Source organism: Pelecanus crispus, chromosome 2 (genome assembly GCF_030463565.1).
Source record: "Pelecanus crispus isolate bPelCri1 chromosome 2, bPelCri1.pri, whole genome shotgun sequence".
NCBI lineage: Eukaryota > Metazoa > Chordata > Aves > Pelecaniformes > Pelecanidae > Pelecanus > Pelecanus crispus.
The window spans coordinates 122,811,730-122,825,353 of record NC_134644.1 but is presented as its reverse complement, the minus strand read 5'-3'; the positions used below and the strand labels follow the sequence as shown (position 1 = coordinate 122,825,353).

The 13,624-nt window shown below is 38.6% G+C and overlaps 1 protein-coding gene across 1 annotated transcript in view; it reads left to right on the top strand.

Moving 5' to 3' along the window:
* The window catches only part of SLC35D4 (solute carrier family 35 member D4), a 57,287-nt gene that overhangs the window by 8,756 nt on the left and 34,907 nt on the right, over positions 1-13,624 (top strand). The window contains exons 4-10 of the mRNA XM_009493671.2: positions 779-860; positions 4,111-4,188; positions 5,591-5,616; positions 7,046-7,097; positions 8,261-8,309; positions 10,328-10,373; positions 11,366-11,401. Of these exons, the coding sequence (XP_009491946.2) occupies positions 779-860; positions 4,111-4,188; positions 5,591-5,616; positions 7,046-7,097; positions 8,261-8,309; positions 10,328-10,373; positions 11,366-11,401 (369 nt within the window). The remainder of the gene's footprint in view (positions 1-778; positions 861-4,110; positions 4,189-5,590; positions 5,617-7,045; positions 7,098-8,260; positions 8,310-10,327; positions 10,374-11,365; positions 11,402-13,624) is intronic.

The following is a 13,624-nucleotide window of genomic DNA, read 5'->3' as shown; positions in this document are numbered from 1 at the left end:
CCTTTCCTCCCTTGCTCAAAATCCTACATTGTTCTCTCTGAAATATACCACCTACCTGATCCCTTTTTCCCCTTAAGTACCAAGATCAAAACCAGGAAAAGTGCAGATTCTGAAGCCCCTTCTCAGAACTGAAACCTGACCCTACTGCAATAATCCTGGCTAAAAAAAATATCAGATCAATCTGTGATGACTTCATTTCTCCATTAGTTGTCAAACTGCCTCTAGGAGTTTGGCTTAGTCAAAGGAGTATCATTAGGAAATCTCAAGAGACAGGCTCCCACAGAGACAATCTGATCTTTAGGAAGAATCTCTTTGTAAATCTGGCTGAGAAATGAATGTGTGGGTGGGCAAGTGTATTTGTACATAGTGAAAATGTGTGCTGTCTGTGCAAGTATGCCATTTTATGCCTTCATTTGTCAGTTTTTCTTCCTTTTACAGCACAGCAATGAAATTAGTTGAAATTTCTCTCCCTTAAAACCAGCAGGAGTAATTGCTATGAAACAAACAATTTTGCAGGGAGAGGAGCCAGGGAAAGAGTAAAAGAAAGAAAATATATCTGCAGATAGCTCCTATCTGGGATTAGATGAAGTGATTAATTTCTGTCTCAGACTTCTTCACTACATGGGAGGAATACTGAATCAGGCAATGAATTTAATATGCACACCTTTGAAATACATGTGTATATATATACGTATTATTATATTCCTTGCAAGCAACTGTTGCCAACTGTATGTAAACAGAATGTGGTGAAGTAATGGGATTTTAATTGTTTTCACAGGTCTGAAATCCTGTCCTGGCTTCCTGCTTCAGTACTGTTTGTTGGCATTATTTATGCTGGCTCTAGGGCACTGTCTAGATTGGTAAGAAACACACAAGTAGAATTCAGTTCTGTATTACTTCTACTTTATGAGCAAAGAACATTCTCTTCATACAAGGTGTTTAATGCTGTTTCTGGGTTGGGAGGAAAGAAGGGAGGAGGGGTTTAAATACTACATACATTGTTAATGGTGCTAGAGCAGCAGTCCAATCCTACAAAGTGTAAAGCACTATCAAAAAGCACTTCTGTGACAGTCCAAAGTACTCAGCATCTCTCCAGAGTACTCGGTGTTTTACAGAACAGATCCTCAGTGGTTTGAATTGTGCAAGTAGGGAAGAAGCTGAAGAAGTTACTAGCTGTAACTTTGCAAAAGGGGGAATGGGGCTGTGGGATTTGTGGGAAGTCCTTCCAGGAAAAGGATGAAAACCATTTCAGTGAGAAACTTTTGATGCTTTACAGGATTTGAAAAAATAATTTCAAAGTTGGAAAGAGATTTTGAGAAGGGTTAGATTAATCAGTTTCATGATCCATTTGAATCACAATAACCTACCAAATGTTTACAGGATATCAAATCTGCTTTCACCGAAGTTGAATGCTTTTTATGTAAATGATATAGTCTTTCTTAAAAAAAAAAAAAAAAAGCAGTGACATGAATTTTTATAAAACAGCAATCTTTTACTGCTGTTATGTAGTCTGCAAGGCCAGATTGCACACTAGTTCCTTTCTGCATTCTGTCAATGCAAGTTAATCTAATTCCAGAGCCAGCTTGCTTCTGCCAGCTCCTAAACCCCAAGAAGGATCAAAAGAGAATTTTTGACAAGATTCTGCTTGTAGTGATCCCTTGAACATCCCAGTGAAGAGGTAGGGCAGAAAAGGAGAGGAGGTCTCTGTCCTCACAAACAAGGCTGGGGGCCTCATCTCAGACCTTTGGAAAGCACAGGCATGTGGTCAGAAGCCCCCCATGCCTCCAGATTAGCTCTGTCTCGGGGAGATTGCATTTAATTCCTCTTGGTTCCTTGTCAAAGCAAGTTCCATTGGGCTTCCCTGGTGTAAACTGAGCAAAGATCCCCAAGGAGAGCCCTGTCTGGAAACAGCAATAATGCCTTGGCAGCAGCATCTTTTCTGTCTGCTCACCTGGGAGGTGGAGGAGATATGAATCGCATCCTCTCTGCTATTTCTTCTTAGTTCCTAGTCATCCCGTAAGTTATCGTTTGCCTTCTGTCCCTGCTCTGGTCATTCAAGAGTGAGATGCAATGGAGTGGCAGAGGGGCTGTGAATGGTTTTGATTTGTGTCCCAAACCTTTCTTGAGGAGCATCTCCCATTTCTGAATGGCTTTTTGTTGTACATGAATGGGGATTTAGAGGCCTAATTCTGTGGCCGTTTTAGGAGGAAAGACAAAAGGACAAGTAGTCTTAGGCTATATTTACTATGTAATGCCTTGTACTGGGGCTCAATTGAATCCTGCATAGAAGCTTTACTTACAATAACTTTGTGTACATTTTTGCATACAATTTTATGACACAGTGAGAAGGAAAATGGACTTTCCCAAGCTTCTACCTGAATTGGCTCACCTCAGCAGTGCATTTGAATTAAGTGGGTTTATTCCTAAAGCAGAAATTACGTGCGCTTTTTTGATCAAAGCCAGGGAGACCCACTTTCAAACACTCCTGTATACTGGCAGGGCTACAATCTTAATCTCTGTTTGTGCCTCTCCCTAGAGGTGCTGGCAGTCTCCCCTGCCCAGGAGTTCAGGGCTGGAACTGGAGGACGGCTGCTTAGCTCTGGACTGTGATGCATTAACAAAAGTATGCAGAGCTGTGAGGGGAGGTTTGTACAGAGTCTCTTCACCCTGCCTGCCCAACCAGTAAACCTTTCTTTTCGTAAGCATTAAGCGCACTCACAAATTTAAGAAATACTCACATCAAAGAGAACAGACATATGGAGAAAGTTAACTGGGCTAGGCAAACTGGAGCCATTGTTGGCTCCAAAACACATTCAGAAGAGCCAAAAGCAGGGGGGAGGAAAGAAAAACCCAGTAAATTGGCTTCACAAAAGGAATAATGTAAATTCTGCTGTCAACTTTCCTTGTGTATGGTTATTTCTTGTATTTCCTATTATTGTGTCAGGCTCAGGATGCTTATGTTAGATACTTCTGGTTTTATGTTCTCAGTTGTCCAGCAACAGGGTTGAGAATTGGTTTTCAGAATCGGTGAAGCAGGAGCTGACAACTTCATGCCAGTTGTGTTTGGGTGATTTTCATTCCTTGCTAATTTAGAGGTGTTAAAAGTTATCTTGGTGTAACTGTTGTGTTTATGGATCCACCCAAGTTGTCATTATGACTTAAAATGTTTAATTAGCGATGCTTATCCAGCTTTATGGGAATGAAAAGAAAAATACACAAAATACAGATCTCTGAATACAAAGTCAAATTTAAGAGATATTTGCTTGTATCACCTGATATTTAAAAGGCATGGACATCACTGAGAAATTAACTCATTCTCTACTCCTGTGATTTAAATACTATACACAAGTGGGGAAAAACTGCTTCCTAAAACTGCCTTAGTCTTTAGATTATCTTAATTGGAGCAGAGAATTGCTTCTGTTTCAACTGTCTGAGAGACCATGGATCTGATTTGGAGGAAGTATTATGAACCACTAATACTGGTTGGGTTTGCCTGGGGCAATGGGTGTTTGATTCATTATTGTTATCATTGGGGTTTGTTTCTTAATGATTTCATGTTGGGATGGTGTCCAGATACCTCAGTGGGTATAATTTCAACATCATTTGTGTATGAATTATTACATTTCTACCCTAATTTTGGGCAGCTCTTCCTAGCAGTAACTGAAAGCAATCACCCAAAATCATCTTGCCCATAATACTGTTGCTAGGAGTCACACTGTATTCTTAGTAGCAGTAGACAGAGATGGGAAAACTAATGAGAACTGTTTACTGTGGAGGCTGCAGATATTTGAACGGAGAGGCAAAGCTAGAGGCAGAAACCTGGAGCAAATCTCACTGAGGTAGCTGTGTACAAACAAAGTGACTGAGCACTCGAAAGTGGGAGAAGCAGCGAGCAGGGTCTGCATTTAAAGATGCCTGTGCCATGTAATAGTGATTGGAATGGGTCTAAGTCTTTTTTGGGAGATGCGGCATGGGTTTACAGCTTAAAAAAACAGAACAAAACCCAAAATCACAAACATGTGGGACAGCCATCCCTAAGAAGACTGTTCCTTCCTATGTGTGTGACTGTTCTGATTTGATTTGGGCATTTTTGTTCTCTCCCAATGGCAGCCAATCCCAGTGTTCCTCACCATGCACAATGCGGCAGAAGTTATAACCTGTGGGTTCCAGAAGTTTGTGCAGAAAGAGGTAATTGATCTATTAATTGATACATTCAAGGTACCTCCTGTGATATAATTGCCCTATAACAAGACACCTAATTTCTTTTAATACAGGCATTAATGCCATGTGTTTTTCTAGTCTCCCTGTGATAGCTAGTCATTAATGAGACCAAGAGAGAGCTTTGCTGCTGACAAGTATCTATATTGATGTTTTCTTTTCCCCTTTAGTTGTTGAGACACTGCAAATGCGTATCAACAGTTTGATCTGCATTTTTAAGACTGACTTGGTCCTGCGTGTTTTTTCCTTTTGAAAATTAATACCACCTCTCTCTCATGCCCCACATAAGAATCTCATTCTTTGAGCTGAGAGGGAGGAGGACTGGGTCTAACTGGGTCTTAGATCTAACCAGTATAATATATCTAGTATTTGATCTGTTGTATGATTATAGATAGATCGCATCTCCACATGAAGTGCAGGAAAACCAGTGCATTTTTGGATTTGTTTTGAATGCTTGAGAATCTGTCCCAAGACCTATTAAAGTCAGGAGAGTAATTCCTGCTCCCTTTAGTAAGAGCTGGGTTTGTTTGTCACAATCTGCATTGGGGATCCTTCTTTTTAGGCTATGAAATGCTTTTCTAATTGACCAGAGAGCTGCTGTGGGAGGTAACACTGGGAAATCATTCATCACAAAGTCGTTTCCACAATGGCCCCTGGCTTGCTGTGGAAGGGAGCTTCCATTCATTACCTCTGTTGTATACGTAGAAGACAAATAAATGGCCCATGTTTGCTACTCCTAACAAACTGAAGAGGTCACTAAGATTATGCCTGAGGGACATAGCAGTGTGTACCATGGCATGTCCCTGTAGCACTGTCCTCTGATTAGTGTCCCTGTCAAAGTGTTTTCTTATTTTCCTCCTAGTTCACATGTTTATGTTCCCTCTCTTGGAAAACAAAAGCACTATGGACAAGGTCTTGCTGGGAAGCTTCTGGAGAATAATTTTGGACCAAAGGATTGGGAAACTCTCATGAGTTTAGACCAAGACTGATTTGGCTGGAATAGTACCTAATTAATTCAGTATACTCAATATTTGAGTACATACAATACATAGTTTTGGTATAGTTCAGGTTAAGTTTGAGGACCAGGTATAAAGTTCATGTCTGGTATTAGGTTTACCTGCTGTAAGTAATCTGAAAATATAAATCAAGTTGAATTAGGCTAATCTATAGTCCTGGTTCTTTTTTTCATATTAAATTTGCTAAGCAGTGCTCAAACGTAATGGGATGTTGAATGTTGCTTGCTGGATTTTTAATGTGTTTGGTGTGGTAAGATCAGCTGTCATCACTTTCTTGTTTTTGGAAGGAGGAAGCACTATTTCACCATTTTTATTTTTAAATTTTAATTTTTTTAATCATACTTTCTTTTTTACAGCAGACCTCTCATCTGAAAGTCTGTAGGTAAGCTTTTAAAACTGCTCACATTCAGATTCAGACTTGTTTTGGCTCCAGCTTCTGTATTTGCTTCAGATAATGGCACACCAAAACAATGAAGAATGTAAGGCATATTCCTGTGGGCGGTGAGCCTAAATTGCGACATAGGACATAGGAGTAATTAAATATTTTTAAAATGTATTTTTTTAACAATTGCTTAAATAGATACTTTTTTTTTCTCCTTATAAAAATAAAAAAAGCCAGAAGGCCAGTCTTCCTGAATAACAAAGGAGTGCTTGTAAGTATGTTTTTGGAAAGGAGATAGAAATCAGGTTTGAAGTTCCAGTGGGTAATCTTAAACAGTAAGAGAAAGATAATTAATGTGATAGAAAATAGCTAAAAATGCCTCTCCTAAGAAAGAAAAGGTGAGTGGTATACAGTTCTGCTAGAATCATTAAGCTACACAACCTACCAACCCTCATTGGCCCTAGCTGTTTAGGCTTCAAAACGGAGATAGAAAGGGACAAACAGAAGTCAGCCAGTGATGTATTAAAAGTTTCATTCTTCCCCCCCATCCCCTTGAAGAACGTGTATTTGCTGTCCTCCACATTCTGTAATCTTTTAGCTGTACTTAGAGTGGATAATGTTGGATTATTATTTACTGTACTTAGAGGCACCATCTTCCTAATTTCTTCCTGTTGTTTCCATTATCTGACTTACTGTGGCCTTGTTTTCACCACTGGATTATTGTCAAGGATACCAGGTTTTTTATCATCTTTATTCTGTCTTTTCCTATGCCCCTAGAGAGCAGGAAAATAAGCTGCAAAATCAAATGTTTGTTATTATTAATAGTGACAGTCCACAGAAACTCCGTATCAGTGTATTCAGTGTAGCCTGTAGAAATACTGACTCAGCCACAGGTTAAGAATTTATTTAGTCCGAGTCAGTGGACTAGGGGAGGACTTGTGCCATCCTTAAGCCGTTTCTAGTGTAATACCACCCATTTCCACTTTGCTCTGTGTTCTGGAGTTACAGCATAACTTTTAATGGAGCCACCTCTGCTGGAGTTATTGTAATAGGCAATTCACCTTAATGAAAGAACTTTCTGGTAGCCATTCACAGCCAGAAGTTGGTTGATTTGGACTTTCTGAAGCAGCCTAGGGAAGCCAGATGGCAAGTGAAGAATAATACTCCCTACCAAAAAAACTTGTTTTCATCACTGCCGAAATGTTTTGTGCTACTTCTTTTCTCATACAACTTTGTTGTGTATGAGTTATGAAGAATGCATGATGTAAAACTTAATTTTGGTGGCAGAAATTACTTTTTAAATATGGAATAAAAATTAAACAAACGAAGTGTCAGTGTAAAATTGAGTGGAATTGCCTGTACTTTGCTGAGAGTACAAATCCAGGTTACGAGCTTTTGGTCTTGTTTGTTTTTTTTCTCTTCTCCACAGTGTGCTGTTCCTCCTGGTAGCAGCGGTGTGCCTTCCTTTATGTGACACACAGGTGAGCTCTGCTTTGTAAAGCAATTCTAGTTAGAACTTGGAAGTTTGACATCTTGTTAGCATATGAGGGATGCAGCTTTTACCTGTAAGCTAGGGTGGGATTCCTGCGAAGGAATTGTAAATGTTGCTTATCGCTGTGTTGTAGTCTTGCTGGGTTTAATGTGTTTGCATCATGGTAAAACCTCTGAGCAGTGCAGACATGCAGCTCTTCAGTGAAACTGGTGGCTGCGGAAACCATAGTTTATCTTCATATAGGGCTTAGAGCAAATCACGTAGGTTTGAATTAATTGCATGTACTTTCAGAACGTTCCTAAATTAGCTTTGTAATCACCCTACAAGCTTTCTGTAGCTACTGGAGAAAGAAAGGAAGTACCTCCAGAGAGCAGCTCAGTGCAGCAAGGACCTATTCCTTGGAGGTGTTTTTCTCTTTTGGAGACTTAGGAAGGCTGCTTCCTTGTTTTAGATACTTTAGTTAATACCTGAAGTCAGGTAGGATGAACCTAGGAACTTGTCTGGATGCATCTGATTGAAAGCAGCCATCAAGAGTGTTGCATCTGTGCTAGCTCCCTTCATAGTCCATGGTGCAGAGCAGGAACTTCTGGTGTGTAATTCATCTACCCTGAAAGCAGACATCTAAAATACACCAGGTAAATTCCTCTCAAAAAAGTTTATTTTTCCCCATTGATTGTGAAGAGATCCTGCCTTGCTCGGAGGTAGATGTCTGTTTAAAGCACTCTTTTGGATACTCTCTGGTTAGTGAGAGCCTTGGGGAGAGAGACTGCTTAGCTGCTGCAGGGGTTGAGAGGGGAAAGGAGACAAGACAAAAACCTTAGTGATATTCCTCTGATCTTCTTGCCCCTCCCTGACTGCCAATACAAGACTAAATAGACTGGGGTTCATATTCTCAGAGGGTTTAAAATGGTGTACATATCTGAAAGAAATAGAGCTATCCTTGCCAAGACTGGGTAACTGGCATATGCCAGGTCTCTAAGCAGGACAGGAAAAATTTTAGTCTTCCTAGTCTTCTTTAGTCGTCTTCCCTTTCTTTGTAGCATAGCTCCCACTCACTCACTGTACTTGCTTTGTGAAGCTAACTGCAGGGAAATAGCAATACATATATTTACATGAACGTGCATTTACTTATGTAGATGTTCTTTATTGCAGTTTGATCCAAACGGTTATTTATGGGCTCTAATTCACCTGATCTGTGTTGGTAAGTCATTTTCTTTTGGAAAAAGAATTAGGAAGAGTAAATGTGTTGGAGAAGCAAATCAGCTTAATTATGAAGTTACTGATATTTAAGGTTCTTGATGTAAGAAACACTTGGAAAGAATGAAGAAGCTCAGTACAGATAAGAAAGTGCATTTTTTTTGTAGCTTTTACGTTGAAAACATCAACAGAATAAACTAGATACTGCAGTCAGTTAACAGTGGATGAGAAAATGTACGTGCAATTTTAATCAGCACTAAGCTTTTCTGGGATTTTTTGATGGTTGCCTACTAAGAGACACTTCTAGAAGTGTCTCTTAGTAGAAGGGTAGAAGAAACATGAAAAAAACCAAGCAATAACTTGTAGTTGGAGCTTTATTGCACACACTGATTTTATTTAAAAACTTACAAAAATATTCTAAAATATCATGGAATATGCTCCCAGAGGAAGGATGTTGAAATGTTGGGGGTTTTTATGCAATCATACGCATTTTTAAAAATTTTTAACAATGAGTTGCATGACCTGTCAGGTTTTCTTTTGTCTTTTTCAGACTAAACATTGATTTGGATAAATCATAATTCTTTACTGAAAATCTAGAAACAGCCAGACCCAGAAAATCTGAAGAAAACAAGAGCAGTAATTTTTAACTAGGAGATCTGTGTCTTTTGGAGCATTAGGCTGGTTAATAGGGACTTGTATTTGGTTCTTAGCTGTCCTATAAACTCATTCATATGTTAAGTCTTGTCTACAGATTAGGGATGATCCCTTCTTTATTTGGTCTATTCATACTGTAAAATTTTCAGGGCAGAGGTTATGTGTTTATATGTATTTGTGTCTAGGGAGGTCTAGAGATCCCATTGGAAAATGTTGTTAATGTACAAATAAGAAATAATACAATTTTTTTTTTCCTTAGGAGATGTTATATGGTAAACATTTGCTCATTTAGATAAAACAAAAAGCTAAGGATTTTTCACTTCAAATACTTGTTTGCTGTAACAAGTGATGTTACTGCTTTCTCAAAGCTGAAAGGTCTCATTTGTAAAGCAGTGCTAGGCCATGGAGGTGGAAAGCTGCTTAGAGAGTCTTCAGGAGACCTCTTCTGTGTGCTTGAAATGTGTAGGAAGTGCCAACATAATGTTTATGCTCAAAAAATACAGCTTATTCCCATTTCTCTTGCTTTTGAGAGAAAGTTGTTGATATGATTGTTGGGGTTTTTTGTGTAATTAGATTTCCTATCAACTAACACAGAATAAAGATGCTACAAGAAAGGGCAAACAGATGAAAAAACTTATCACACAGTTAATCAAGACAGTATTAGAGAAAGGATACATGTTGTACACTCAGCTTGGCTAACAGAGGCAGAATTGAGGACGTCTGTTACATAGTGTTCTACTGGAATTGCTTTTCGTGTTCTGGTTTTCTTTGTGAATCAAAAAAAAACCCCACAAAGCCTTGAAGAAAGGGTTTGAAAAAATAGAGCCTGAAAACATATTGTTCCTTCCTTGAGTGCTAAAAGCTTTTCCCAGAATAGAAATGGGAGCTAACCAAGAGGTGGGTAGGTCAAGAATGTAAAGAACCTGGAGGCCCTAGAGCTGAGAGAACTCTAAACAGGAAGGATGCCTCAGAACCAACAGCTGTAGGGGTCTACACAGATGAACACATCACAGGAGTTACCTGAAAAATAAGGTGGGTTGAAGAACCCATTCTGCAACACTTTTCTGTATGTATTTACACACACACGTACACACACATGCCTTTGTAGTTGCCATGAGCTAGGAGTTGTCTGTTCTTCAGGACTAGCAGAAACACATACCATGACAGTACTCTGAGATGATAACGCTTTGAAAACCATTAATTTGAAGCGATAGGTTCATTTTACTCGTGGTTTAGGCATCCTTTGTGCCGTGTTGCTAAACTGTAATTCAGAGGGGTTTCACGTCTGCCAGTACCATGGCCAAACAAGCCGTTGTTTGTCAGAGTGATTGCATGTTGTGGCAATTACACATGTCATTTCAATTACAGGGGCTTACAAAGTATTTCACAAGTTATGGAAAAACAGCTCTTTAAGGTAATGTGTTTTCATATTCTTTTGAAAAGAAAAAGATTGCTATCAGAGAGGGTTAGATACACATCTGTGTAGCAGTCGGGTAAACTGTAGGGATCTCTGCATTATCAGTGTGAGCTGGGCCACTCTTGGTTAATCATTAATGACTTCTCTTGCAAGAGGAGTCTTATTTACTGTTGATAACAATAGCATGTGGTTATTGATAGTTATACTGGTAACTTGAACACTGAATTAGTTTTAAACAGTGTATTATCAAAGGATGATGACTCAGTCCTGGAAAAAGAACCCCTAATTATTGGCACAGGCATTAAGAGGAAATGTTAGTTTGTGTTAGCTTTGAAAGCTGCATAGTTTGAATCTGTCTGTATCTCCCTTTGTGACAGTCTTGAAAGTGTTTAGCAGCTGGTGACTTGCCACAGGACTGGAATGACTGAGCACCTTAAAAACCTTGAAACCTTGCAGTAATCCCATGTGCATGTTAGAACTTCAGCCAGACATTAGTTGTTTAGAAAGCAGGTGGCATTACATGCTCACCGTGTCTATAATCTGCAGTCGTCTGTATGGATGGAAATGGATATGTTGCCACTGCATGTTATGTATATGTACATAATACATGTGTGTATAGGATATGGATAAGGTGATTTATTTCAAAACCATTTTCTGTCTCTGTTTAAAGGGTCTAAATTTTAGTCAGTCTCACTTTATCTTCACTTTAAATGAGACTCCCACTGACATAGTAACAACAGAAATAACATGCAAATGATGTGTAAGTTAATATGCTGATTAATATATTGATAATATTGTAATAGTAATAGATTATGGTTACAATGTATATAATTATAATCTAACGTTAGTATTACCTAATTATAACATTGTGTCATATATTGTATTATGTAATATTACAGTGTTATAATACTACTTAATATACTGATCTCTTATACCAAATGAACTGCATTACTAAAAGAACACTTTTTTTTCTTTCCCTCCTCTCCCAGTGATCTGGACCAACAGTACATCAACTATGTATTCAGGTAAAATGAATAAGCCTTTGATACACCATAGCTGGTTTTATATGGTATATGTTTTCATTTTCAACCATGGCTTGTTTAGGAAACTCACAGCTACCACTACTTAAATGTATTTATTTAGCAGGACATTCACTGAAAGAACAGTGCTAAGCTCAATGACTTCGCAGCTGAATCTTTTTGGCTCTGATTATAGGTGGACATGCCAGTATACACCTGGGGAGGTAATGAGGTGTTAATTACGGATTTTTTTAATCACCATGTGCACAAGTGATCTGTCATTTCCAGAAATAATATTTACAGAGTAACTCCCTGGCAATACCCCACTTCAGAAAATAAAACTTGTGCAAAATTGCCAGAAGGGGAGGTAGTTATCACAAAAGTACAATGTGCAAAGAACATGAGAAGTAACTGATTGTTCAGAGTGCCGTTAGTGGGATTGAGTAATTCAGAATTTCAGTTGCTTTTCTGATTTGAAGATATAGAAGTGGCTTGTTATTTTGTAGTTAGTGAAAGAGCCTGAGTCACTGACCGAACTCCCCTGTGTTTCTTTATTTAGAAAAAAAAAAAGTCAGTCCTTTCCTCAAAGAGCCATATAAGCCAGAATGTTCAGTGTGTGCATGGCTTCCGCTAGATTTTTGTGAGGCTTTATTTGAAGTGAGGCATATAGAGACTTTACCACATTCTCCTCCATCCATAATCACATCTTCTATATGTTGACCTCTTTTCTTGAAATGGTAGCTAAAGATGTATGGGAACACTGTGGAGTACGGATACTAAGTTCTAAGAAAGGATGGTCAAAAAGAATGAAAGAGACGGCAGAAGTTAGGAATAAGTGTAACAAAAGTGAAGTTGTGCTTGTCCATTTGATTAGATGGATGCGTGCTCTTGTCTGACCACATTAAAGATCCTTGACAGGAACACATCAGGGACACCAGTGTAGGACAGTTGCTTCACTTTGATTCACATTTATCTTGTGAGCATCATCAACATTATAATACTGTGTATCTCTTTCTATCTTAGTTCAATCAAATCTTCTATTTCCATAAATAAGTAATGCAGGCCTGTGATTTTGTGTTTGTATGATTCCAGTGTCTATTCACCAGGGTCCCATGCGTTGACAATATCTGAATATCAGTTTGCTTGAAGTAGGCTCTTGTTTAAGTCAGTTGTTGTTTTCCATCTACTATGAAGTGCAAAGCAAATCGATTTTACTCAAAGAAGGTAGTGGTGTTTATTGAAAGTGTTTTGAAGAATTAGTCATGGAACTTGAAAATATGCTGCTGTGTGCAGAAATAACCCACAAAGTCTTGAATGAGCTGTAGCTATTTGTCTGTGTTGAAGGGAGAACCATTAAACAAGCAGTAAAATTAATTCATTTTTCATTTGGCACCTGCCTGACTATGGCTCTTAGTTGTCATTTTAGTTGAAAACTGCATCTGGGCCTGAACCTTTAAATTCAGATTTTGGCTGAAGGTCTTAATTTTGCAACTTTGATTGAAAAGTCAGGGCTGGGTTCCTGCTGTGTTAGTTGATGGTATCCTTTGAAGTCTGTGAAATTGTGTCCAGCAGAGAGCAGGAGTTCCACATTACATGGAAAGTATGATTATTGATTTAGAGGCTTTTGAAAGGGAGAAACTTCTCGCTAAGGAACTATGAGGTGCAGTGGTATGTATTTTAAAACTGTTCTTTTTTTTTTAAAAAAAAAACAAAACAGACAAAAAAACCCAGCAATGGAATTGTGCAAATTGGAAGATGGCTTTTTTAGCATCTGCTTAAAAGCAAGAATGTGTTATCAAAGCTTACAAAGATTTTCACCATCAAGGGGCTTAAAGGTCAGTGTAGCTTGCAAGATGATAGTGCAAAGCAGTTGCTGGAAAATAGGTGGCTTAGAGGAGGTAGAAGACTGGCTGCTTATTTGTTTGGCTTGGGTCTGTGGATGTCTATATGTTTATGTATCTATATGTTTATGTATCTGTATATGTATGTAAGTATATCATTCTGTGTGTTAGAGAAGCTCACAGTCCATAGCATTTGGACCTCATCTTGTCTAGGGAAAACAAACAGTACCATGGGCAATGGGATAAGTGACATTTGATTTCTTTTAGAGTTTTGTTTTGTTGTAATAGCAGATGATGTTTGAAAGGGTGTGAAATTTGGCAGAAGCTTTCTCCTTGTTTGTGACCTCCATGACGTGCCACTGCCGTGAAGGTCCTCCAGTGTCTGATG